The sequence below is a fragment of the Eptatretus burgeri genome, chromosome 6 (assembly GCF_056783735.1).
Source record: "Eptatretus burgeri isolate ZD-2024b chromosome 6, Ebu_testis_v1, whole genome shotgun sequence".
In the NCBI taxonomy this organism is placed as follows: domain Eukaryota; kingdom Metazoa; phylum Chordata; class Myxini; order Myxiniformes; family Myxinidae; genus Eptatretus; species Eptatretus burgeri.
The window spans coordinates 105,344,271-105,370,221 of record NC_140966.1 but is presented as its reverse complement, the minus strand read 5'-3'; the positions used below and the strand labels follow the sequence as shown (position 1 = coordinate 105,370,221).

General features: G+C 44.8%; 1 protein-coding gene and 1 long non-coding RNA gene across 7 annotated transcripts in view; one reads left to right on the top strand and one right to left on the bottom strand.

Annotated features, from left to right (window-relative positions):
* Positions 1-13,815, bottom strand: part of LOC147025529 (uncharacterized) — a 39,123-nt gene extending 25,308 nt beyond the window's left edge. The window contains exon 1 of the long non-coding RNA XR_015059562.1: positions 13,749-13,815. This is a non-coding gene — a long non-coding RNA (uncharacterized LOC147025529). The remainder of the gene's footprint in view (positions 1-13,748) is intronic.
* LOC147025528 (poly(U)-specific endoribonuclease-like) overlaps positions 1-25,951 on the top strand; it is a 106,339-nt gene that overhangs the window by 6,079 nt on the left and 74,309 nt on the right. For 3 of the 6 annotated variants that reach the window (XM_085886551.1, XM_085886550.1, XM_085886549.1), the window contains exons 3-4: positions 18,433-18,517; positions 18,717-18,801. In XM_085886551.1, coding sequence (XP_085742677.1) covers positions 18,768-18,801 — 34 coding nt within the window. In that variant the 5' untranslated portion in view covers positions 18,433-18,517; positions 18,717-18,767. Of the gene's footprint in view, positions 1-13,947; positions 18,518-18,716; positions 18,802-25,951 lie in introns of those variants that run through there. The other 3 variants (XM_085886547.1, XM_085886546.1, XM_085886552.1) reach the window with 1 other exon arrangement.

Below are 25,951 nucleotides of genomic sequence, written 5' to 3'. Positions count from 1 at the left end.
AGGGGTAAGTCCTCATGGAGTCCGTGGAATGGATTAGTTAGAGGGATTTAGATGAGCTTTAGGTGGGGAAATAAAAGTTATTTTTGAGTTAGGAGACAGTGACTGACAGTGAGTGTGTAGGGGGGACGTAGTTTAGCTACGTAGTGTTAAAAGGAACGTGCTGTAGTTTAAGGGACGACGTGGGAGCACGAGTTAGTTAGGGGATGTAGTTAGAAGGATGGCAGAGTTCAGCGGTGTGTGTGTTGAAGAGTTGTGAGTTGAGAGGTGAGTACATGTTGAGTGAGTGAGGCCAGCGGGTCTGTGTGCGTGGAGTGAATGGGGAATGCATGGTGCGATGAGTGATTGGGGGGAGGAGTGACTCCCGCCCAAGGGACCCCGGGGTCAGTATAAAGTGAGTTAGGGGGTTAGTCAAATTGAAAAATGGAGGTCGTTTTGTTGTTGGTGGGAAAGTAGGCTCGAGACCCATTTGGAGGGGTGCAGGAGCCCTGTTGACGGGCTTGGGAGCGTGGCTGCGAAAGGTGAGTATCGCTGAGTGGGTACCCCGGGCACCAGGCTAGTCGGCCGCGGTAGGCCAAGGGCCCATGGGGGGCCGGGATAGAGTAGTGGGCACGGGTGCGCCTGCTTGGTGCGGGGGCCCGGGGCGCCATTAGCCGTGTGGGCAGTGTTGTGGGCACGGGTGACCCTCGGAAAGGGGCCCGGGAGGCCGGCCTGCCACGTGTGCGTTTCAGGGGAGGTGCCATGGGGGGCACTCCCCGGTGTTAGGGAGCTGGTAGGCTCGGAGGCAGTGTAGTGCCCGGGGGTGCCATAGCGGGAGATTCGGCAGAGGGTCGTGCCTGCCAAAGGGAGCCACGTGTCCCAGCCAGGAGACCGTGTGAGGGCACGGAGAGAAAATTGGGGGGCGAGGCCCGAAATTGTGAGGACACCAACACAGGCAACGGGAATCTGGGTTGTTAGAACCAATAGTTTAAGCGAGAGGCGCTTGTTGAAAGCCCCGGGGTAGTTTAACAGTTAAATGGTTAGGGTAGATTAGGAGATGTACCCCTCCGCACCATCCATCCCCTCGCTCTCGTTGTGGGCCGCTGGACCCACTTTGGTTATAGATCGCCGAACTCTGGGGAGGCCATTCTGAGGCTGCGTTGGGCCTCGGCACAGGACGTTAGCTCTCCCTTGTTCCCCTCCGGGAAGGGAACGAAGGGGTTGGGAGTAGGCTAGGTGACAGAATAGGTTAGCCGAACAAGGACGATAAAGGGGGTTAGGGGACGATTTATAGTGGGGAGGTAAACATAAAAATAAAAAAATAAGTTGGGGCTAAATTGGGGTTTGACAAATTAAGGGAGTGGGTATGTACAGTGACAGGCAAAGGCGATAGGTTGGGAGGGAGACAGGTAGGTAGGTCCGAGCCCGCCTTCCAAGTGGCCGGCACCACCGCACTCCCTCCACCAACCTCCACTGAACGGCAAAGGCTGGCCAGCTTCATCTGCTGGCTGTGTTGCTTCAAGGCCTGTGCCGGCCCACTTCATCTGCCGGCTGGCTGTTTTTCTGCAAGGCCTGTGCCGGCCAGTTCATCTGCCGGCTGTGTTTGCCTGCAGCGGCCTTCTTCTGCGGGCTGTGTTTGCCTGCTGCCTTTGCCATGTCATGCCCACTGCCCACGTTCACCGGCCCCGTTCAATTTTGCTTTGCCCCCCCCCCTGTTCATTGCCATGTGCGCCAGGATCCGCAAGGCAACAGTTTGCAAGCTGCGAGAACTGCCCCGTTGGCAGCTACAACACGGGCCTGCAGTGGCGGCCCGTGCACCGTGTTTGTGTCCATCCATCCATTCGTTGTGCTCATTGCGTGTGCCACTTGAGCTGGCACGGAGACTGCGTTTGTGCCGCCCATGCACCGTTGTGGTTCACTGCGTTCAGTTCAAAAGGGAAGGCCTTGGACTGCGTGTGAGCAGCCAGCCACGTTCCCTGTCACCTGCATTGTTTGAGCCAGAGACTGCATGCGGGCAGCCTGGCTCCCTGCTAACTGCTTTTCTTTTGCAGAGTTCAATGATCCTGGGCCATGGTTTAGTGTAAAATTTGTAAGTTAAGGTAAGATGTACTGTACATATGAGTGCGCCCCCGGCATGTCTGTCTAGCGCCGGCAATTTTATTTAAGTCGTCCGTGTGAGTGAGTTTGTTTAGATAGTTCGCAGCCCTTAGGTTATTTATTTTGGGGACACGAATACCATGAATGTCGCACTCAGGGATCCGTAGGTAAAATGTACTAGGGGAAAACTACACATGATGGCACACGAAAATTTGACGACTCGGGACGAGTCTGTAAAAAGGGGAGGGGGTAGTGTTGTGGTTACCAAATTCGCAAACCACCATTCAGGCCCCTTAGGTGAGGTATCTCGGCAAGTGCATGTGTAGTTAGGCCCAAACCCGTTGTCTAGTGGGAATACATGTCATTTATGCGTGCTGCGACTCTTCAGGATAGCCGTTTTTCTTTTACTATCTTTATTTTGGACCAACCGCCATGATTACAACCACAACCACCGCTTCACCACAACCGCCACGACCTTCACGTCACACCTCGCAACCGTAGCATCGCCACCGTTCTTGCCCCGCTGTGGGTACCGGTGTTGGACTCGTACAGGGCGCGCGTCGAACAGCGTGTACAAAATCACGGATTTTGTGCTTCAAAAACGGATCAAAAACGACACACGCCCACTTTTTGCCGTCCAATCGGTGAGCGAGGGGCGATTTGGCCCCGCCTCCAGGACGATCGATATATGTAAATTTGTGGATCAAAAAGCCTTCACGCCCACTTTTTCTCGGGCCAATGGGGAGCGAGGTGAAAGGTCAAAGGGAGGGGGTCAAAGGCGAAGCTACGGGGGGATAAAAGGACCGTGTTCGTCGGTCGGAGAGTCCAACGAGGAGAGTCGAACGAGGAGAGTCGATCGGAGAGTCCAAAGAGGAGAGTCCAAAGAAGAGTCCAACGGGAGAGTCCAAAGGGAGAGTCCAAAGAAGAGTCCAACGGGAGAGTCCAAAGAAGAGTCCAGAGTCGGAGAGTCCAGAGGCGGAGAGGCGGCAGCGGCGAAGGCAGACGAGGGGGTGCTCGCGTCGGTGCCGGGAGCTGCACGCCCGAGGGAGGCCGGCAGCGCGACCTGGCCGAGGTGGAGACGCACACCAGGGATAATAAAGATCCTCTATACCCCGAGCATCAGCAACCCCCTCCTGTTTCCCCCCGCGCTGAGATAGTGCGACCAAGGGGGCCCTTTTCCCACCCCCTGCCAGACACTGTCCGCGGGGCCCGCGGAGTGAGGCGCCATCGCCGCTCCGCGTCTCATCACCAGACGGGTAGGCGCGACCCGGTCTCGGCCTCAGGCCCGCCTCATCCTTGAGGGTATTCTTTCCTTGGTTTTGGGTATGTGTTGTCGGCGCCGTCTGTGAAGTAGAATTGTATAAGTGTTGCCGTGTGCTCGGTAGTCGGTATTAGCTCTGCATTGTTTTCGCTTTTATATTTGCTTTTTGTGTAAATGGAATTGTGTTTTCTTTTTTTTGTGTGCTTTTGGTGGAATTGAATATATGTGCTTCCCGTGTGCCGCGAATAAATGTGCTTTATTATTGAACTGTTCTCCCGCTTCGCTTCGTCTTTTTCTCCCATTTAATCCTCATCTTGCTTCACGTAAAGGGTTGGTAGTGGGCTGAATACGCCTGATAATTCATCGAACCGTCGAGGTCGACGATAACACCGCTCGGTTATTCTGATAGTACGGAACGGGTCGCTTAAGTGGCCCGTGTCCGAAGTCGACCTGCGGCGAGGTGCGATCGCCCGGTCTACCCTCCGCGTGGGTACTTAGGTAGGTCGAATTTGGCGAGCAACCCTATCCAACGCGGGGGCTGATTGGCTCGATCGCGGTGAGACCGAAAGGTCCACCCGTGACTGGTTCCCGGCGTTAGTCCGAGAGGGTCACGACTGGATTGTCCGTCCGGTGGGCGACGTGCCGCGATTCGAGTTACGTGGCCGTCAGCACGCCGGCGGGCGCGAATACTGCAACAATATATATAGTGTGTTCAAAAAGTATCCAACCTTAATTTTTCGTGCGTAAACAAATGAAGCTAGGGAGGCGTGGTTTGGTGCACTATGTAGGCGATCCTGATTCATATGCATGAATATTTTCCCGCCTGCAGCTGTCATTCGCCGACAGACCGCCGATGAGTGAGGAAGTGTAAGTGAGCGCCGTCGGATTTTCCTTTTTGACAAAATGATGGAAAAACTTGAACAACGCTACTGCATCGAATTTTGTGTAAAGCTTGGCGATTCCCAAGTGGAAACGATCCGCAAGATTCAACAGGCCTTCGGGAATGAAGCAATGGGCACCACACAGATAAAAGAGTGGTAGAACAGCTTCAAAGATGGTCGCGCATCAGTGTAACATGAAGCACGTTCTATTCTGGTCGGCCCTCAACATCCCGAAATGAGATAGTCATTGACCAAATGAGGACCCTGCTGATGCAGGATCGTCGAATCACGATCAGAGAACTTGTAGACGAGGTGGGCGTCAGCATTGGATCCGTTCATTCCATTGTGACTGCAGATTTGGGCTTGAGGAGAATCTTAGCGAAGTTTGTGCCAAAGCTGTTAACAATGGAGCAGAAGCAATTCCGTTTGGAGATCGCACAGATCATGCTGGAGACTGTGAACAGCGACCCCAACTTCTTCAACACAGTGATCACTGACGATGAGACCACAGTGATCCGTCATTTTGTCAAAAACGAAAATCCGACGGCGCTCACTTAAGCCTGTATCTCACTGGGCTGCGACAGCTCGCGACTTGTTGAAGACACAAAATTGCGATAAAGTAGCAATAATTTTCACTTGGAATCACACTCAATTTATTTTTGTATATGTCTCACGAATATCTCACATTTGCGTACGTCTCACGTCACTGAGAGCAAATTGCGATATAATTACGAAAGTCTCAGGGGTCCCAGGACAGATTATCAATTTTTTTCTCGAATCAGTCACAATTTAGATTCATACGTCGCCAATCCCTCACAAAGTTGTCACATTTGTCGCACCTTCTGACTCATGGAAACTAACTTGAGAAGGGTTCGAGACCAGTTTGAGACAACCGCGATGACTCTGTGACTATTTTGAGAGAAAATTTGTCGCACAAATTTTTTGAACATGTTCAAAATTCAAGCGACACCAGAGCGACGTCCTGCGACTCACGCGAGGAAATTGAGAACCACTGCGAACGTTTCGAGACATTTTGGAGAATCCCGTTCGCATTTTGTCGTGAGCTGTCGCAGCCCAGTGAGATACAGGCTTTACACTTCCTCACTCATCGGCGGTCTGTCGGCGACTGACAGCTTCTGCAGGCGGGAAAATATTCACGCATACGAATTAGGATCGCCTACATAAATGCACCAAACCACACCTCCCTAGCTTCATTTGTTTACGCACGAAAAATTAAGGTTGGATACTTTTTGAACACACCTCGTACATATATATATATATATATATATATATATATATATATATATATATATATATATATATATATATATATATATACATACATACATATAGACATACATATAATTATATGTGTGTATACCGACAAAGCAACCAGCTGTATGACTGGAACCGATGAAGCCGCCGTCTGACTCGCACGGATGAAACAAACCGTCTTACTGAAACGATGAAAGCAACCGTCTGACTGGAATTGACGAAGCTGCAAACCGTCTGACTGGCACGGCGCACGCAACCGTCTGACTGGCACGGCGTACGCAACCGTCTGACTGGCATGGCGCACACAACCGTCTGACTGGCACTGATGAACTGCCGCCAACTGAATGACTGACTCACTGACAAACTGACTCCCTATCGACTGACCTGTGCCTCACTCATTGGTGAGTGACCCGTGCCTCACTCGGTGAATGACTCGTTCCTCACTCATTGATGACTGACCCGTGCGCGCGTGCCGCTCACCCCCACTCGCCAAGAACAGACCTCCCCCTCTTTCATATAGGCGGCCTGTCTGGGCCAGTACAGACTCCCCCCAAATTCAACCTGCCCCACTTGCACACCGTTACCATGACAACCCGTATTCTCTTTATTATTCGTCGCCGTGTCAAACGCTGATCGAAAAAGGGCAGGTCTCGGCATCCGTGAAAAAAATGTGTGTCAAAGTTGCTGGAAAAGGGAGGGTGTCGGCGTCCGTGAAATAAATGGCATGCATAAATGTGTCTCTCTTAAAGAGAAAAAGCTTCCCATAAGAGAGGGGATCTCTTCTTTACCCTTCTCAACGCATCACATTTAAAATCCCACCAGACATGGGGATGGGTCTATCCTGGACATGCTTTTAAGGAAATAACTATCTGAGGACCTTCATGTGTGGATGCATTCATCAGATCGGATTCTGAAATCCTTAAGCAATATATAAATATATATCTATATATATTTATTTATATGTATAAATTATATATATATATATATATATATATATATATGTACATACATATATATATATATATATATATATATATATATGTACATACATATATATTTCTTTAAGCCTGGTGTTGACGCAGTGGTTAGGGCAGCGGCTTGGGATCCAAGAGGTCCTGAGTTCAAGCCCCGTTGGGCCACTGAATTAATACACCAGGGGGTTGACTCAGCCTGTCATCCTTCCGAGGTCGGCGAACTGAGTACCAGTATACTGGGCCGGTGTATACCCCGGTTAAAATAGGTGTACCTTATCCCTGTGTCGTAAGAGGCGACCAGGGTTGCGTCAGGAAGGGCATCCGGCGTAAAACATGTGCCAAATCACTATGCGGATCATACGGATGATCCGCTGTGGCGACCCCTCACGGGAGCAGCCGAAAGAAGAAGAAGAAGAAGATACATATATATTTCTTTCTAAAATACATATATATATATATATATGTGTATATGTATTGTTACGGCTGTGGAAATTCGCAAACCACCATTCAGATCCCGAAAGTGAAATAACGCTAAGTACATGTGTAGTTAGCCCCAAACCCGTTGTTTAGAGGGAATTTATGTGATTCATTCGGGTTGCGACGCTTTGAGTGAGGCGTTTTTCTGTTCTATCTTTATTTTGAACCAACCACGTCTCAACCGCCACCCTCACAACAACCACCACCATCTTCGCCACTACCCCCGCTGACGAACGCCATCCTCCAATTTTCACACTACGACGGTTTCCGCGTTGGAAACCGTCAAGAACGCAAGGAGGGAAAGAAGAAGGCACAACGATGGTGCGTGGATTTTTCCCGTCTGACTTCCCCGCGCTTTGGAGTGGCGGAAGAGCGATGCAGGTCAAAGGTGAGAAAAGGTGGGGGCCTCTTTTTGGGGGAATAATGCTCTGGCTCCAAGCCAAAAAACTGACTCCCTCGGCCCCCCGGACGGAGCGGGGTGGCGGGAAAGCGTGAGGGCACGCCCCCTTCGAGAAGCTTCTCCAAGAAGCTTGAAGGGAGGCGGGGCCAAACACGGGGGCGGAGTGAAGGGCGGAGCCCCAGGCTATTAAAGTCGGACACGGGCGGAGTGCTTTTGGTTGGTGCTCTGGCTCTCTTCATCCTCTTTCTGTCTTCCGGCTCGCTCGTCCTCTTCTCTTCGTGGTGGCCACTGGCCTGGTCTTTTGTGGGGCGGTCCCGAGACCCCGTTGGCGGGACGGAGCATCTTCCATTCCCCACACCGCGACCTCGAGCAACAACGTTTCCCCCCCCCCTTCTATCCGCGCTGGGATGGCACCGGAAACTCCGCCCATGACGTCGAGCAGCCAACACGTGCCGGTGTGAGGCACGCCGGAGAGGACTCGCCTAGCACGCCAGGGCACGGAGTCGCGGCCAGGCGCGACCACGTCGACGGACGTAGGAGAGGGACTCGACGGCCCAAAGGGAAGTCACCATTTCTTTTCGGGGTTTTTGTATGGATCTTGTGGTGCTGCGTCTTGTAAAGTAGAACTGTGTAAGTTTTGCCGTGTGTACGCGTATTCGGTTGTAACTCTACGTCGTTGTTTCTTTTGTTTTATTGATATAGGTGCATTCTGACCGTTTGGCTGTATATGTGTGCTTTCCATGTGTCGCGTAATAAATGTGCATTGTGTGAACTGTTTTCCCGTTTCGCTTCGTCTTTTCTTTATTGACTCTCCATCCTGCTTCACATAAAGGGTTCGTAGTGGGCTTAATACGCCCGATAATTAATCGGAACCTTCGAGGCCGACGATTACACTGCTCAGTTATCCCGATAGCACGGAACGGACCGCTTAGGCAGTTCGTGTCCAGAGTCAGCCTGCGGCGAGGTATGATCGCCCAGTCGACCATCCGCGCAAGTACTTAGTTAGATCGAATTTGGCGAGCAACCCTAACCTGCATGGGTGGGCAATTGGCACGGTCGTGGTGGGGTTAAACCCCCACCCGTGACTAGCTCCCGGCGTTGTTCCGAGAGGGTCATGACAGAATTGTCCGTTCCGGTGGGCGAGGCGGCCGCCATTCGGGTAGAGCGGCCGATCGCACGCCGGCGGGCGCGAATTCGCAACAATATGTATATACATTTGTGCGTGTATGTGTCTACATATGGAGTTTCAGAATGTGGAATGGAGTCCTCCCAGGACCGGCTAAAAGTATCCACCTTCATTTCGGTAAGGGGGTCACGATTCACGGATCATGCTGTGAAGTTTTCTGTTTTCAAAGTTTTTTTGCCGAGGGCTCTCTTCAGGATCGTTCCTGAGCCCGGACAGCTTCCAACTGTAGTTTGTTTGTTGTGATATTCCCAGTGATGGTTTTCAATATCTCTGTGAGGTTCTTCGTCATCATTCCCATGAGGTTCTTCATCATCACTGGTTCAACTTTGGCATTCTTCAGCTTAAAAGTTATTTTCACTTCATGCTTGAGGGATTGGTATTTGGTCATTTTCTTGATTTCTGCATCGTTCGTCCAAAATCACCCAGGTTGACACCTCAATTCGCAATGCTTTCTTCTGTTTTTTTTGTTTTTTTTGTACCTAAGTGTGATATCTGGTCACAATGCTTTGTTTTCGATGTTCACGCAATCATAAGGTCGTACGTGAGCGGTACTTCAATGTTTTGAGTGATTGCTTTTGGTTCATTTTCCCACAAATTTTCTGGAACTGGAACATCAAAGTTTTTGAAGATGTGCCACCAGATTACTTTAAAAACTCTATTGTGTGGTTGTGTTTACAGCTGTTCTGACACATGTGCTTTCTTTTGTGTGTTCAGTCATTAAGCGTCACATATCATTCTCTTTGCTTACCGCAACTCCACGCCTCACCTGTCTTCTTCCCCCCCCTCTCTCCCACCCTTTTCGCTCTCTCTTCCTCTCATAAAATACAGCACTCTTGCTGTCTCTGCCTGTGTCTGTCTCTCTCTCTCTCTCTCTCTCTCTCTCTCTCTCTCTCTCTCTCTCTCTCTCTCTCTCTCTCTCTCTCTCTCTCTCTCTCTCTCTCTCTCTCTCTCTCTCTCTCTCTCTCTCTCTCTCTCTCTCTCTCTCTCTCTCTCTCTCTCTCTCTCTCTCTCTCTCTCTCTCTCTCTCTCCCACACACACACACCCCTCTCTCCCGCAGTGAATAGCAACGTTTGGTGATGTCGCTCTCCCCACTCCCCCCCTAACTCTCCATTCTTCCTCCTTTCTGCCTTCCCTTCCCACTCTTGCTCTAACCTGCCTCCTCTGTCTCTCTCCCTCCCTCTTCCCTACCCCCCAATCCCACCAAATTTATTCCCACCAACACCAAGTCGCATCAGCGAAGCGACGGGTTGTACTTGCTAATATATATATATATATATATATATATATATATATATATATATATATATATATATATATATATATATATATATATATATATATATATATATATATCTGAATAGTTCATGGTGCCAATGCTAATTCCCCTACTCTTTACAAAAGACACCATCTTTAATGTCCAACAACCAACTACAACTAGCTTGACGTTCATTTCAAGTATATTTCGTTAAACTGCTTAAAGTACTCTTCATGGAGTGGCCCAAATCATGATCCTGTAAACATGCTCCAGTTCGTTGGACGTAGACACCACTCATCAACCACCAGCTCCTCCAATCCCGTTCCCATGAATTTCCAATGTAATCCTATTGTAAGAACCTTGATTGTTGTTCGTCTGAGCCGACGTGTTCAACTCCTCTCTTCACACGTGATGGCAAGACCTTAACAGGCATGACGTGATTGTACTCAATTATGAGCTCTAAGGGCATGGCTTTTAGCTCTTCCATTGCCATATCATCCTGAGAATGTGCGTCACATAATATGTAATCACGCAAAACAAAACAAAATAATTTGAAACAAAACTAGAAATTTGCCAAACTCGGTGCAGAAAGAGGAATTGCATAAAAAAGCATTGATGATATTTGCAATGGAGGATATAATGTGAAACTACATTGAGAAATTCGTGGAAGAGGCACAAGCAGCATCTGAGAAAGGAGTTGTGGCAATAATGTATAAAATAACCGTACACTGATAATACAGTTGAGACCAGATGGAAGGATAGGAGAGGATTAACCAGTGAAAGATAAACAAGGACGTATTATGCTGACGTCAGAGAAAGAACAGACGGGCAAGGTGGGCTGAACACTTGAAGGAGTAGTACGTAACAGAGGGATGATGGGAAAACAAATTGATATTGCAAGAATGGTAAATAGTGGGGAAACTTAGCATAACAGTTGTGCATTTTGTGAGGAAAGCACCAAATTTGGCACACTATTAGCCTATCATATTATGAAGAGATTTGGATATTGGGCCATCTCAAAATTTTTGATGGCGGTGGAAAATGGCTGCCACAGCCATCAGCGGCTGAATTTGAGATGGCCCAATATCCAAATCTGTTCATAATATGATAGGCCACTAGTGTGCCAAATTTGGTGCTTTCCTAACAAAATGCACAATTGTTATGCTATATTTAGCTAAGTTGCCCCACTAAAAGAACAAGCTTATACTGAGATGTTTGCAACGTCACTGTTTTCTTGCCCCCAACTCAAATGATCATGTCTGGTCACAGTTGAAAAAATTCCCGACAGTTACACAAGTCTCAAATAATAAATGAAAGATGGAAACTATCTCGCATTCCATTCATAATGCTCATCTTTAGATTCGTCTTTATTTATTTATTACTTTTATATATTATTATCTTGTCTGGAATTGGAATTCCAGATAAGGTATTGTCATCATGCACCATCCGTCCGTCCATCTCCTATTTCGACTTCTCCAGCCAAACAGCTGAGACGATCCTGCTGAAATTTGGCAGCGACGTTCCGCTTCTGACTGGTAACTGGGATTGCAAAGCTCGGTCTGGTCACGTGACTTTGTCGGTCAAAATGGCCGACTTAGTTAATTTCTTCAAAAATCTTCTTCGTCAGACCCACCAGTCAAAATGCCACCAAATTTGGGTTACAGCATTAGGACGGGGTCCTGATGTTAAATTGTGCAGGTAATGCCGATCACGTGACCAGAAGTGTGTCAAAATGGCCGACAGTAAATTTTTGGGAAAATCACATGCTGTATAATACAGACCCACCAGTCAGAATGCGACCAAATTTGGGTTACAACATTAGGCCAAGGCCCACATAAGCCACAGGTCGAGTGGTCCTACTATTTATTTTATTCTTATAGGAGTCTGTCTCCTGTTTGATTATCTCCATCACCAAAGGTGGACAGAGGTTGTGTTTTCACCCCTGTTTGTCTGTCTGTTTATCTGTGAGCAGGATATCTCAAAACGTTGTGGACGGATTCGGACAAAGTTTAGTGGACAGGTTGGGTGTGTGACAAGAACCAATCATTTAGATTTTAGTGAAGATCCGGATCCAGATACAAGAATTTCTTAAATTTCTCAGTGATTCTTCGTCATTGAGAGATATGGCTAAAAATGATAAATAGCACGATATCTTAAGAGGTTGTAGATGGATTCGGTCGAAACTTGGTGGACAGGTCGGGTATGTGACGAGGAAGAGTTGCTTCGATTTTGGTGAAGATCCGGATGTAATAATTCAAATAATTTTTTTTTGTAATTCTTCACCATTGAGAGATGGATCAAATATGTTATATCGCATAATATTTCAAAAAGGTTTGGACGAGTTATGATAAAACTTGGTGGATGAGTTGCGTTGGTGACAAGAACAAGCCAATTATATTTTAGTTAAGGTCCAGATTCAGATCTGGTGTATCAGTGGGTTACAAACCATAACCTGTTCAGCCTGGCGGAGGTATGCCTTCTACCGAATGCTTTTCTAGTTTCATTTTGTTTTATCTCGATGGAACTGGACATTTTTTAGTCCTTCGACGACTTGTTCTGTAAATTTCGTAATCAAACTGAAATTTTATTTTTATCTTTTATCTTTATACTATCAAAGAAGCTGAAGTATGGGAAGCCATAATACTTTATACGAGTGTAAATGCACGAGGTACGGATGATGGAAATGCAGAACTGCACATGTGCACTGTTAGACATCGACATTGGTCTTACACAAATTAATTAGTGAAATATGATGACAAGACAAAGAACCAGAAGTATGGAAAGTTGGACTGATTATTGAACTGGCAAATAAAGGAGATTTAAATGTGGTAAATGGAGAGGTGTAACGAACTCTTCTGTGGACGTATTACAAGCAAGGTGCTCTGCAAGATAACGTGAAATATGTAAAAAGCTTTGGATGGAGTATTGAGAAAAGAGTGGGAATTATTTTGAAGGAATAGAGGGTGTAGAGATCAACCTTTCACTCCAACAAAAGTGATGGAACAATGTCATGAATGCAATTCAAGTCCTGTGATTGCTTTCGTCAACTTTGATAAAGAAGTGACTCCAAATATAGACGCAATGTGGAATGTATTAGATGGGTCTGAAATACCCAGAAAGTTCATCAGAATGATAAAGAGCATGTACTATGGATACCAAATGAGTGTGCTCTGTAATGGAAAGAAGTGATGAGAATTTGAGGCCTCCTCAACTGTTCCTACTTGTATTGGACTGGGTCATGAGGACTACAAGACATGCCAGATATAGAATAGATTGGGCTCAAGATGACCATCCAGAGGAGCTCAACTTTGCAGTTGACATGTTTGCTAGCAGACACAAAGCAAAGTATGCAAGAGGAAGCAAATAGGCCCCAGTAGTATGTCCTGCAAGTAGGACTGAAAATCAGCAACAAAACAGTGTGAGACTACCTGCATCAGACAGCAATGCAGTCATGTGTAAAAATGACATGGCTACATACAAGATGTTGACAAGTTTGCAAAAATCACAAATCACTCAAACTTTCATATCACAGACATGTCGGTAGTTTCTCTGTCTTCTACTTCCTCCTTTCTGGTCTTGCACCCTCTCTGCTCCTTCTGTGCTTTGTCCCCCACAGGTTTCTGCAAGGTGCACATGATCCACCACCAACCCCCTCATGATGAAACTATCTAAATCCAGGATCACTGTTCACCTCCACTCGTTTTCTTCACTTTTTTCCCACCTGTGGCACAAACTTCCACATTCTCAACGATCTCGTTCTTCCCTCCAGATCTTCCAGAGAGATGTTCACCACCATCTCAGATCACCCTCCACCCCTATCCAAAACCATGATCTTTCCTACTCCCAATAAGCCCAACCACCCTCCCCACCCAAGCCCACCTCTTTCTAAATTTACAGTCATTCCTACCTGAGAGTCTCCTTCCTTATCTATCTTGTCCACCCCATACATCATTTGCCCCACATACCTCATTTGTCCAAGGCTCCCTCCATTTTCCCTCGTCCCTGCTGTTGGAGTGTTTCCCCCTCTCTTTCTGCTGTTCCCTTTGTTCTGTTACATCCTTATCCATTCTATTTTCAAGGTCTTCCACAAGCCTTGACTTTGTATACAAAAAAAATACAACACAAGAAATTTCAAATTTTTGATGGTAATGTAAAATATGTTCCACTGTTTGGTTGAGAAGAACAGAAAGTCACCAAAATCATTGCACAGATCCTGGAATCCCTTCTTTATAGCTGTCACAAAAACATTTTGTGAATCTTCTGGATAGATGGAGTGAGCAAAAAGCAGGTAGAAAGGACTGGAAAGAAAAACATCATGGAGGAAATATTAAAACGAGGAGCTGGAGATTGCTTCACCGAGGAGCTGGAGCTGGAGATTACTTCACCGGGAAGGTACCAAACTTTAATATCAGTCAGACAGTCAGTGGTTAGAATGAGCTTTATAATATTAGATGTTGGGGTATCACTAAAAATGAGTGTGCAAATTAAGGAGGAAACAAACATTGCTTTTTCCTCATTTATTACATTTTGTAGTTTCAGAAAGGGTTCACTCCTCTATCACACAATCGGCATACATCCTGCTCCATCAAGATGGAGTTTGTGATATTGCAGAGCAACCTGTTATGCAAACGAGTAAATCTTCAGGAAGGTCTTCTGAAACATGAGGCTGGGCAGATGAGAGGGGGAGGATTGTGGAATGGGGTTCGGGGGGATGGTCCCGGCTAAGCCACATCTCACATTCTATGCGGAGCTGCGCATGGATCTTGGTAAGGACTTCCTACTGGATCTTGACGAAGTTCATTGCATCTTGGTCTCGGGTGCACTTCTGGTGAAGGTGTCCATTCTTTCTCACGTACAATTGGGACTGGTTGTTCGCACTGGGCTGGTGGCACAGCGGGACATTGAGGAGGCAGTGGGTTTGGAGTAGCTTGAGTTCTCTCCACGAAGTCCATCTGCGGTGATTCCCTGCAAAAAGGATCGGTTTTCAACGTCACAAACCAGTCAAGGACGACAATAATTTTCTGCACCTTAATGTGCAGATGTGCAAACGAGAAAGTCCTGTTGTACATGCTTATGCAGCCCATTATATTATTCACCATAAACTGCCCCTTATCAGAGAAGAAAGGTTCTGCAGCCATTTTAACCAAGTATGTTCCTCTCACTCTCACTTGCAAAGCACCAGGACCTAGAGCATTGAAGCAAACATGCTGCCGAGAGCATTGAACTGTATATAAGACTGGAAAGATTATGAGCGATGCAAAATTGTCGCCACCATGCGGGGTCCCTCAGACATGCTCCGGTGCACACAGTCGCCATTTTGGGAGGCCCACTCGAAGCAGATATATTTTGACTCGCATGATAAATTCTCGGTAGATCTTGAAGATCGAATGTTAATTTTGAGTTGAAAGCGAAAGTTGATGTGAACGTGAACACTTTCTCAGATAAACATAACGCATTGCAGGCCACGGTGAATCATTCACTGGGCCGAGCAACATAGCGGCGTGGATGGGCTGTTCGGTGGCGACACAATGGTGCGTGAAACGTGAAGAGCCATAATTGTTCCAGTCTTGTATACAGTTCAATGAACTAGAGGCATCACATAGAAATGACGTCAAAACGTAAACCATTTCACCCTTTGGGGCATGTCATTTTAGAGCTGTTTCAATGTGAACCTGACCTGTTTATAGGCAACTACACCTCCACAAGATTATTCAGGTCTAACCATGATGAGAAGTGAGAGTGGTCATCGTTTCAGGGGCTCGTAATCAGATTTTTGATCGCAGCATCTTGAAAATCAAGACCTGGGCCTTATCTATCAGCCATTGCCATAACCTGGGTCGAAAATTACCCAATTAATAGTTATTATTCAGAGAATTGTGTACTTATGTCATCACAATGGGATGTAGGCAAACCTATGACATTCCATGAGATATCAGAGCCTGATTTCAAAGGTGTTATTTCATGATAACGTGTTGGTCACCGATTGAAATAAATGTATTGGTTCAAATGTGGAATGCGATACCGTTAACAAGACCCAGGTTACACACACCTACCACCACAACCAGTACACTCAACTGCTCTTCTTCCTTATCTTCCCTTGAAAAGTGGGTGAGGTCCAACAGTACCAAGCGTCTGCTTGGTGATGCTAATTGCAGTGCCCCCTGTTGGTTAGGGCAGGAATTTGGAATTTCTTCCAGGGTGCCGGCGATAGTTTGCCTACTCTTCGTGAAGGACGTCGTGGGAATCTTTAACATCCACCGACTAATGTTCGCAGACGGGACATCCATCTAAACGTCCACCCTACCTGTGCACACACTGATGCACTCCTCTATCCTCACCCTGCCTGTTCGTAAATAGGTATGGGACACACACTGATGACTCACTCTGCTTGTGAAACACCAGAATGACAGTTTATAGCTAGGTCAACATTCAAACCCAGTGGAGACAGCTCAGAGGCGAGTGTGCGTACCGACGGGCTATCATACCAGCCCGTCCGTACTGTTCCAATGACTACCACATCATATTGCTACAAAATATTACTTAGTCTCTGATTGTCTGAAAACCCAAGTCCATGAGCTTCACCCCATCAGGGTGCTCTATACAGAAACAATGTCACCCATCAAAAAAAATGACAAACAAACACCGTTACCTGTGCTCCATGTCGACCCTCTATGTAACGAACACAGGCTGGCGAATGGTCCGCCGGCTATGGAGACACCGGTACCTGCCGAAGTACTTTAAGCCGATGAGGGGGATTAAAATCATCCAATCGGCTTCGATGGATAACACTGCGAGTCTTGAGGAACGAGCACAGGTTGTCTTGTCTCGATGCAATCACAGGGAATCACGAAGTAATTACGGTCTTTCACGCAAACCCGAGCACTTAAGAAGGATGTAGAATCGGTTTGACAACCCGTTGAATACAAGATAAACGTCAGCACCGTTTGTGGTCTCTCGCAGACGATGATCTAAAAGGTCTTGGTGGCCCTCCCACCTCCATGTTTTTTTTCTTCTGTGCTTCATGGCACTTGCCAAAGAATCTTTGGTGACCAGGAAAGGGTGAGAGTAATTGAAATGCTTACTTCCAAACTCAGCAGGATGAGTTCGGTACTCTGTGAATGTCAGTAAAAATGGCCTTCACCTGGCCGTTCCACCTTCCACCACTCATTTTGGCCACCTGTGCCAGCACCCTGTTAAAGCATCTACCCAACTTATAATTAACACCTTCATATCAGTTGAACGAATGTGCTTGATGGCCAACACAAGTGCCACTCACTGTGCAAGTTACTAAATAAAAAAAATGAGAGAATGTTTAATTAATTAATTGTTGTGGAAGCAGACTCGCCAGGCATTTTAATTTGGATGAAATTTTTGACGTCATGCAGGTGCTGAGCACGAAATGAAGGATTACATTATTATGTTTTCTACTGAACTTACCTGATTAAATTAAATTGGAAGGGGAAATGTTTCTCTTTCGCCTTTAAAGATCAACGATGGTGACTGCCATTACCAAAGAGCGCGAAGAAATGTTTCAATGCAAAGGAAACTGACACCTGCGTTTCCATCAATGAGGGAGGGATCGTGCCTCCATTTTGAATATTGCATCGACGGCACAACACAGGCCTTGGGCTTGGCCGGGCTCTCGGGCACACACCGGCCCAGACGACGCCCTGAAAAGGCGCTTGAGATACTTGTCACTGTTTGTGCCGATGCTTTGGTGAATTTGTCTCACCTGTTAAAACTGGCCCCAGCCCCAGATGTTGCACCTGAGACCTGAGAGGCTGCTCTGCAAGACAAAGGCTTCGGTCTGGTTTTAAGCCAACAAGAAATCATTAATATGGATCTTGTCAGTTGCAGTACAGTGGTGGTTTGGTTGATAGGTGTGATTGGCCGAGCTGTCTTGATGGGAGTGTGAGACATTGTGGACACGGAGTTTATTTCTCCCTTCTTTCAGCAGGACATTGTGGAGGAAGGTTTCGTTTTCAAATGATCTTTGCTACTTGTGTCGGTGAGAGTTTCTGATATATGTTTGCTAGCTCTTTAAGCTTCAACGTCAGGGAGTCCACGTTACAGGCCTGTGGGATTGTCCTCTCCATTTGCTCAATATATTGACCTGCAGGGCTCCAGCCCTCCATTCCCCCCACCACAAGGCACGAGGGATTAATTATATACCTGCTCAATCAGGGATCTCTGTCGCCAGAATATCCATCTCTTTTTATATACCAATTAGCCAAATTAGCACGTGCAAGAGTAATTACGCAAAATGTGGTGAATTATTGTTTTAATTCACTTTTTGGCACGACGACGTGTGTATGCTTCGGTTCATGTCATGTCTCCTTAGTTACAAGAACACTGTTTGGATGTGACATCTTCATGCCACGAGCTGAACCCGGGCCTTAATGCATTGATTACCGAATGGAATTCCACATTGATTGTGTTTTAATTGAGCCAAATATGTGTGTATGTGTGTGTTTATCTGGAGCTTTATAACCTGTTCCACCACTCACTGGGTAAGCGCTTTCACATCTGCATCATGGGCCTCACAAGGATGCTCAGGTAAAGAACATGCCTCCATAACTCTTATGTTATCTACCTTGCAGGTAGCCTTTCTCAATAAAGCCGTATCTTCGTTATGATGTGCTCATACAGATGTCCTTTTCAAGAACTCAATTTCATTTTGAATGAAATTTGGGAAGCTGATCAGAGCAGGTTGGATCCTCGAGCTTGCTTACAGGTGTGTTTGCCTCTTTAGACGATCGGTCTGGTCGAATTTTGTGTTGAAAGTGATGGCAATGCAACATATCGGTTTGAGCTTTGATACGATTCCCCGGCGGTCTCATTCAGGACCTTACAGCTCCAAGAGTAGAACGAAGTCGTCGTGTCAAATGCCCAAATTGCATTTATTTATTTACCATCACTTTGTGTTCCTACAGGATTGCGAGACTTCAGGCAGAACCACGAGTCGACTGTTCCGTGATGATCTTATGAAACGACTCGACTCCAGAAAAACATGGATTGGTGAGAAGCAAGCTTGAGTTTCAGAAACTGTAGTGGGAAGAAATGATCGGAGAGAAGATTTGGGAGGGGAAGGGGGGAAGCTGTTCGGGTGACCAAGAGGGACGCACACTCGCCTCTAAGTTGTCTCGCCTTGGTTTGATCCCGACCCGCCTGCAAACTGTCATCCCGGTGTTTCGCAGGCAGGGTGATTCATCACTGTGTGTGCCGTCCCTCGGATGGGCGTTAAACTTGACGACCTGTCTGCCGGGATTAGTTGGTGGACATGAAAGATCCTGTGGTGTCCTTCGTGAAGAGTCGGCGACCTATCGCCGACACCCCAAACAAATTACAAATTCCTGCTCAAACTAGAACATCACTTGATAGAGCGCATGGTCTCACCTCGCACATTCATTCTGTACAAAAAATACCATAGTTAACTGAACACGCTACTCTTATGACCCACTGCCTGCTATTATGGCCCATATACCCGTATCATCCATGCCCCCTATTATGTCACATAGTTTCTTGGCATGCGTTATGAACGTCATAAATTTAATTCTTCACTCGCATCTGGTCGTAGATCAGATGTATGGAGTTTCAGATTTTTCAGACATTAATTTCAATTCAACCAATAATGGCTGGAATACAACTTCTCCAATGACATCGTCGATATGCCAAGTTTCAATTTTGTTCGTTGAGTGGTTTTGGAGAAAATTTTGTCCAATTTTTTTTTTCCCTTTAATTCAATATGGCTGCCATACCATGTGACCTGTGATATCAGAGTTAGCAATATAATATTCTGCATGGGGAGTCCCTCCTATGTTTAAAGTTTCGCATCGATCAGGGAAATCTTTGCACAGAAAACCATTTTTAAAGTGAAAATATATAGACGCAGACAGACAGGGACATTGCAATAGTCTCTCACCCCCTCCTGCTGGGAAGGCAATGGCAAACCACCCAGTATAACCCTTGTGAATAAACCGCTTCGGCAGCACCGACGCTCCGTAGCAGAGTACGGTACATCGGAATCAGAAGAAGGGCATCAGGGATGGGGGATGGGAGATGGAGGTTGCAGGGTAATACATACATTTCCACCATTCTCCATAACTAGTCGGACTCTTGCCAATTCTAATACCTGTCAATTGTATCCAGCAATTTGAATAGGGTCTTACTTATCACCACCATTATCGAGGAATCAAGTGCCACCGTTATGAGTGGATCTTTGTTTTCAGTTGGAGCTATCGCTTCGACGACTCATCGGTTTATTCAGTTGCTTGATGTATCACAACATTTGTCTGAACGGCAATGAAAATCCACTTCCATTACTTTACATATGACATCATGATACGTCGGCCTACACTTGGGAGTTTCCAGGAACTCATACCGATGATGGCCACGTGAAATGTGTTTGTGTGAAAAACATCTCATTGCGAGAGACTCGCTGATGAAGATTAAGTCGTTATTGATCATGGTGTTGGGTACAGACATCTCCTGAGGACCTTTGTATGAGGTAGCCCTGCACTAAATTTACTTCCTGTCCATTGACCAAGATTTGACTTGTAGTTTTGTAAACTTTCAGGACATTCCATTGTTGTAGACTGCAGCTGTTCGGAATCTGCTCGAAGAAATGAGGTGGATATGGGTCATTGGCCTGGAAATTTTGAGCAGTTTCAATATGATGGAGTATTCCATATGATAGAGTGCCATTAAGATGACATCTCATGGTGAGGGAAAAAATAACATTCAGCAATCCGGTATTCCGTTTACCCTTGGGCGCAGCGCTGCACCAGCACTGTATTACATACAGTACCTGTAATATGTTGTTGTCACATTTCTCTTTACATCAATAATGAATGATAAGGTGATGAGTGAGTGTGCTGGTTACTGTTGTGGCATTGAATAGGCAAGAATGAAGATGTGAAGTTACGGTGACAGTAAATCACGGTTACTTTACTTATTTGTCCTCATCTTGTCTTTCGACACGTAAGGCCGCAACAAAATCTCACCATTTCTTAGGATCCTTCGCCAACTCTTCCATTTCTTTCACTTCCATCCCATTGAATGTATTTATTTTCTGCTTGGACAGTACTTCTCCATGTTTCTCTTAGTCTTATGCCTGGTGTTGGCTTAATGTTTCGTATGGTGGGCTTTGGATCCAAGGGTCCTGAGTTCAAATCGCGCTCAGCTGTTGAATTAATACCAGGTGTGGTTGACTCAGCCTGTCATCCTTCCAAGGGCGGAAAACTGAGTGCCAGCTTGCTGGTATCCTGTGTCGTAGTGGCTACCCGTCCAGGATTGTACCCAATAGCCAAGGAGACTGCTAAGGCAGCACCAACGCTCTGCACTAGTATGGTCCCAATCTCCTCCGCCTCCTCTTAGTCTTCCTCTTTCTCTCTCTCTCTCTCTCTCTCTCTCTTCCCTTTCTTTCGATTTTGAGGTTTGGGATTGAAAATGTATAATTAAGGTGAGGGTGATTTCATCAAGCAAGGGAACAGCACGTACCATTTTTGAAGTCTTTAGTATGATTCAGCCAGGGTTCGAACCGTCGACCTCCGGCCTAGACTCGGAGTGAATGCTATAACCATGACACCACTGAGGCAGGTAACCACCGAAGTTGCTTTCGCAGCCAGGGTGAAATGTTGTTTTTTTCATTTATTCCATTCTCCAGCACTGGTTGTATTTAATTTTGTGCATTTTCTTTCCTATGAGAGGACAACGAGTTGTTATGAATGGAAATATGGTGGAAGTTTTGTATTCCCTTTTCTCCCACATTCTATGTGCCTTACCTTCCCTACCCTTTAATTTTGGGCTGGTAGGATAGCCTAGAACAGTGGTTCCCAACCTTTTCTATGCCCCCACACCCCTCGGAAATGTTCGATTAATGTTCGCACCCCCTACAAAAGTAATATCACATTTGAAGATGAAAAAGTCTAATTTATAATTTTCGAACCACATACAATACTGCGGGTGAACAAATTGAACCACATACAATACTGCGGGTGAACAAATTGAACCACATACAATACTGCGGGTGAACAAATTGAACTTAAGAAATATGCTTTTAACTCATTGCATAAAATGCAAGTATAAATTGAGCAATTAGATTCTAATTTATTCAGAAAAAAAATTGTAAACAGTAAAATCAATCCCAATTGTGAACATAAAATTCAATGACTTCTTTGCTCCTGCTTCTCGTTCACGATTTTGTCAAAACGTGGAACTTTCTTGCTGACTGCGATCGTAGGTCTGCTTGTGGATTCAGGCGATTCCTAGATTTTGTCTTGATTGACAAAAGAGAACTGAATCCACATTCACACAAGTATGTTGTTGCAAATGGAATGAGGACACGGAGTGCTTTTCCACCGAGTCTTGGGAACATATCCAGTGCTGCACACCAAAACTCCTCCAAAGTCTTGCTTTCAAATTGCATTTCAAGAGTTCGATTTGTCCGCAAATCAATAAGATCTTCCTTCAGCTCTTCATCATCTGACATTTTCTCCAAATTATAGGAATATGGATTCCTGATCCATTCTTCTGAAATCTTCAGGTCTCCATCAGCAAAATATCCATCAAACGATTCTGACAGCATTTCCAAATGAGCCACAATTTCTTCACGCACAGTAGGAGTTATGTATCCAGCTGGCATCATCAACCATCTCTTCTAGTGAAGGAAAATTTGGGAGACTGCTTCTTTCCATCCTTCGACGCTAAAGATGTAACTTTTCTTTGAAGGAATTCAACTTTTCACAAGTCTTCAATATGTTTATCCCTTTTCCTTGAGGAGAAATACTCAGGTCATTCATACAAGTAGAAATGTCAGCTAAGTATGCCAGCAATTGGGCGAATTCCTGTGATTCCAATTCCACAAAAGTGCCTAAATACTAGTTTTCCTAAAGCTTATAATGTTCGCGATTAAATTCTATAAATAAAGTGTTCACCAGTGGCAGTACGCAATAATACGTATGGCGGTCAACGTGCTAAGATAAATCACACTCAGTATGGAGACACAATGCTGATTTGTAACACGCTGCAACAGTTTTCCAGCCCATCACCGCGTGTACTAAAACCAGTCACTCGCCCGTAAAAAGTGAACAAAGACAAATATCTTACGCTGACAGTGTAGGCGTAATCATATACAATGATTATGTCAGATGCCGCGTTATAATGATTTTAAAAGCAATACTCTGACAATCAGTTACTTTACTTATATGTTAAGTCTGTTATTCTCTCCTTTTGATTAAAAACTCGTAAACGAGATTACTATCTACGCAACACAACCACCTACTACCACTTCTCAAGGCACACTGGCAGCTGGCTGAGTGATTTCTCGTGACTCGTCACTCAAGGACACAAGCCACTCTTTGTTGCACCCCCTGAAATTCCATCTCGCACCCCCAGGTGGTGCGGGCACCCCAGGTTGGGAACCCCTGGCCTAGTGGTATGTGTATCTGTCTCAGCTGTCTAGCCTGCGTTCGACTCTCGGGCCAGCTGTAAACCGTCATCTCAGTGTTTCATAGGTAGGATGAAGTAATAACGTGCGTGCCATCCCTTGGATGGATATTCAGCCGAGCGCCCAGTCTGCTTGCATTAGTTAGTGGACATTAAAAATCCCATGGTATTCTTCATGAATCGTAGGCAAAGTATCGTGGGCATCCTGAACAAATTCCAAATTCCTTCTCGAAACTACAAGAGGCACTGCATCAGAGGCATAGCCATGTCCCTCCAGAAAATGATGTCGCTGCACATGAAAGAAGACTTTAATCTCCTCCAAAACTTCCTTCCCTTCTCTCCTGACTCCTCCAACACTCCCCCCCCCTTACTTTATCGCTCCTCTATCACCCGTCATCTTGTTCATGTTTGCTTTAACATTTCACCCACCGATTCACTTGCAAACATAACGCAGTGTTCAAGTATATACTTCAATTTTAAGAAAATAATGATTTTAAACATTGTTAAAGAAAATTCCTGAAGTTTAGTGCTATTGAAACAGTCTTAGACACCACCTTTTTTCACCACCGTATATGACATGTCCAAGTACTGCTAAACTGGAGGTGAAGAAGGTGATTTGTGCTCTACAGTGTTCAAGTATATAATTCAATTTAAATAAAATAAAGATTGTAAAAATTGGATTAATAAATTAATTCGGGAAGTTTACCGCCGTTGATGTAGCATCGTTTTACACCACCCTATCGAACATGGTACATTCGTTCTTTGTGCGTGTTGTTTGTGTCCTTTATGACATCCTTAAGAAAAGTAAGTTTCCTGTTTGGAATGATTTTCAATTTTGTTTGACTGCCACCGAGGTGATGGTTCACCATCATAGTCTACCATCAGCAGACAGACAGACAGACAGACAGACAGACAGACAGAATAAAAAATCTCACTCCTCTGTGCACACCTGCGATCAGGCCAAATTCAGAGCCAAAGTACGGTAAAACTACAGGTTTGTTTTCCAATTCGTGTTCAAAATTTAACAATCAATTTAAATCAAGTTGTTTCTCCATCATAAACTGACGTTTGTGGACAGAAGGACGGACAGACAAAGTGAACCAATTGCTTAACCCCACATTTCGCTTTGCATGTGTGGGTAGTAAATATTTTGCCCCTCAATCTTGATTTTTTTTTAATGCAGTTGCATTGGAATCGTTTCAAACTTCCTGAGAATGATTTATCAACTCCCATTCATGATTGTAATCAATCGACAGGTTTAACCACCTTTTCCGATTGATTTTTGAATACATTCGGTGCAGTTTCTGGCAACGTTATCTGTACTTGGTGCTCTAATTTTAATTTTGTTCATCAATATTCTCCTGGTAAGGGAATTTATTTTGCACTTTACAAATTTTCACCCCAGCTCCCATATGATGGTAACTTCACCATCCCAATCCTCCCATGATGGTAATTTCAGGGCTCCCTCTCCATCCTCCCATGATGGTTCAGTGCAACTGTATGGATCTGCTCAACAAAATAAGGTCGATCTAGGTCAATAGACAGGAAGTGTTGAGCATTGTTTTGCACCATTTATTTTTGCATCTCCTCATGCTCTGTCGTGTACTTCATTGCACAACTTCTAATTGTAACAAGAGAAGGATTTGAAGTGTGTGCTTATAGGGTGACATTTTTCCTCAATGTTTGTGGTTTTACACTTTATAAAATGTATCCAGATTGGCATATTATCATCATCATCATTGCCCTATAAAGGCGAAGCTAGCAATTCAGAAGGGGAGATGCTGCCCTGCAGGCAACAGAACAACCACTGTCTGAAATAGCAAGCAATGCAACCTGAAGTCGAGGGATATCTAAGATGGTTGGAGCACTTGCTACCTGCAGTCCAGGCAGGAATTTGCCATTTGTTCAGGGTGTTGAAGACTACTGACATACTCTTCCTCAAGGACACCGTGGGATCTGTAATGTCAATCATGACCGCTGTTGACATTTGGGTTCTCCAGATTAATGTCCATACAATGAATGACATACACTTTGCTGGCTCAACTTCATGTGCATGCACACACAAGGGTGGCAGTTTCTGGCTGGGTTGAGATTCAAACCTAAGTGAGTGTCACGGTGTGATATATATATATATATATATATATATATATATATATATATATATATATATATTTTTTTTTTTTTAACTTATATATGTGTGTATATATATATATATATATATATATATATATATATATATATATATATATATATATATATATATATATATATATACATACATACATATATATATATATATATATATATATATATATATATATATATATACATGTAAATATATATATATATATATATATATATATATATTTACATGTATATATATATATATATATATATATATATATATATATATATATATATATATATATATATATATATATTTACATGTACATACATATATATATATATATATATATATATATATATATATATATATATATATGTAAATATATATTTACATATATTTATATTTACATATATATGTGTGTGTGTATATATATACATATATATATATATATATATATATATATATATATATATATATATATATATATATATATATATATATACAGTCAAAGCTCGTTACTATGCCACCTTGCTTCTATGCCACTCTCGCTATTATACCACTTTTGCTCGGTCCCGACAAAATTCAATACAAAAT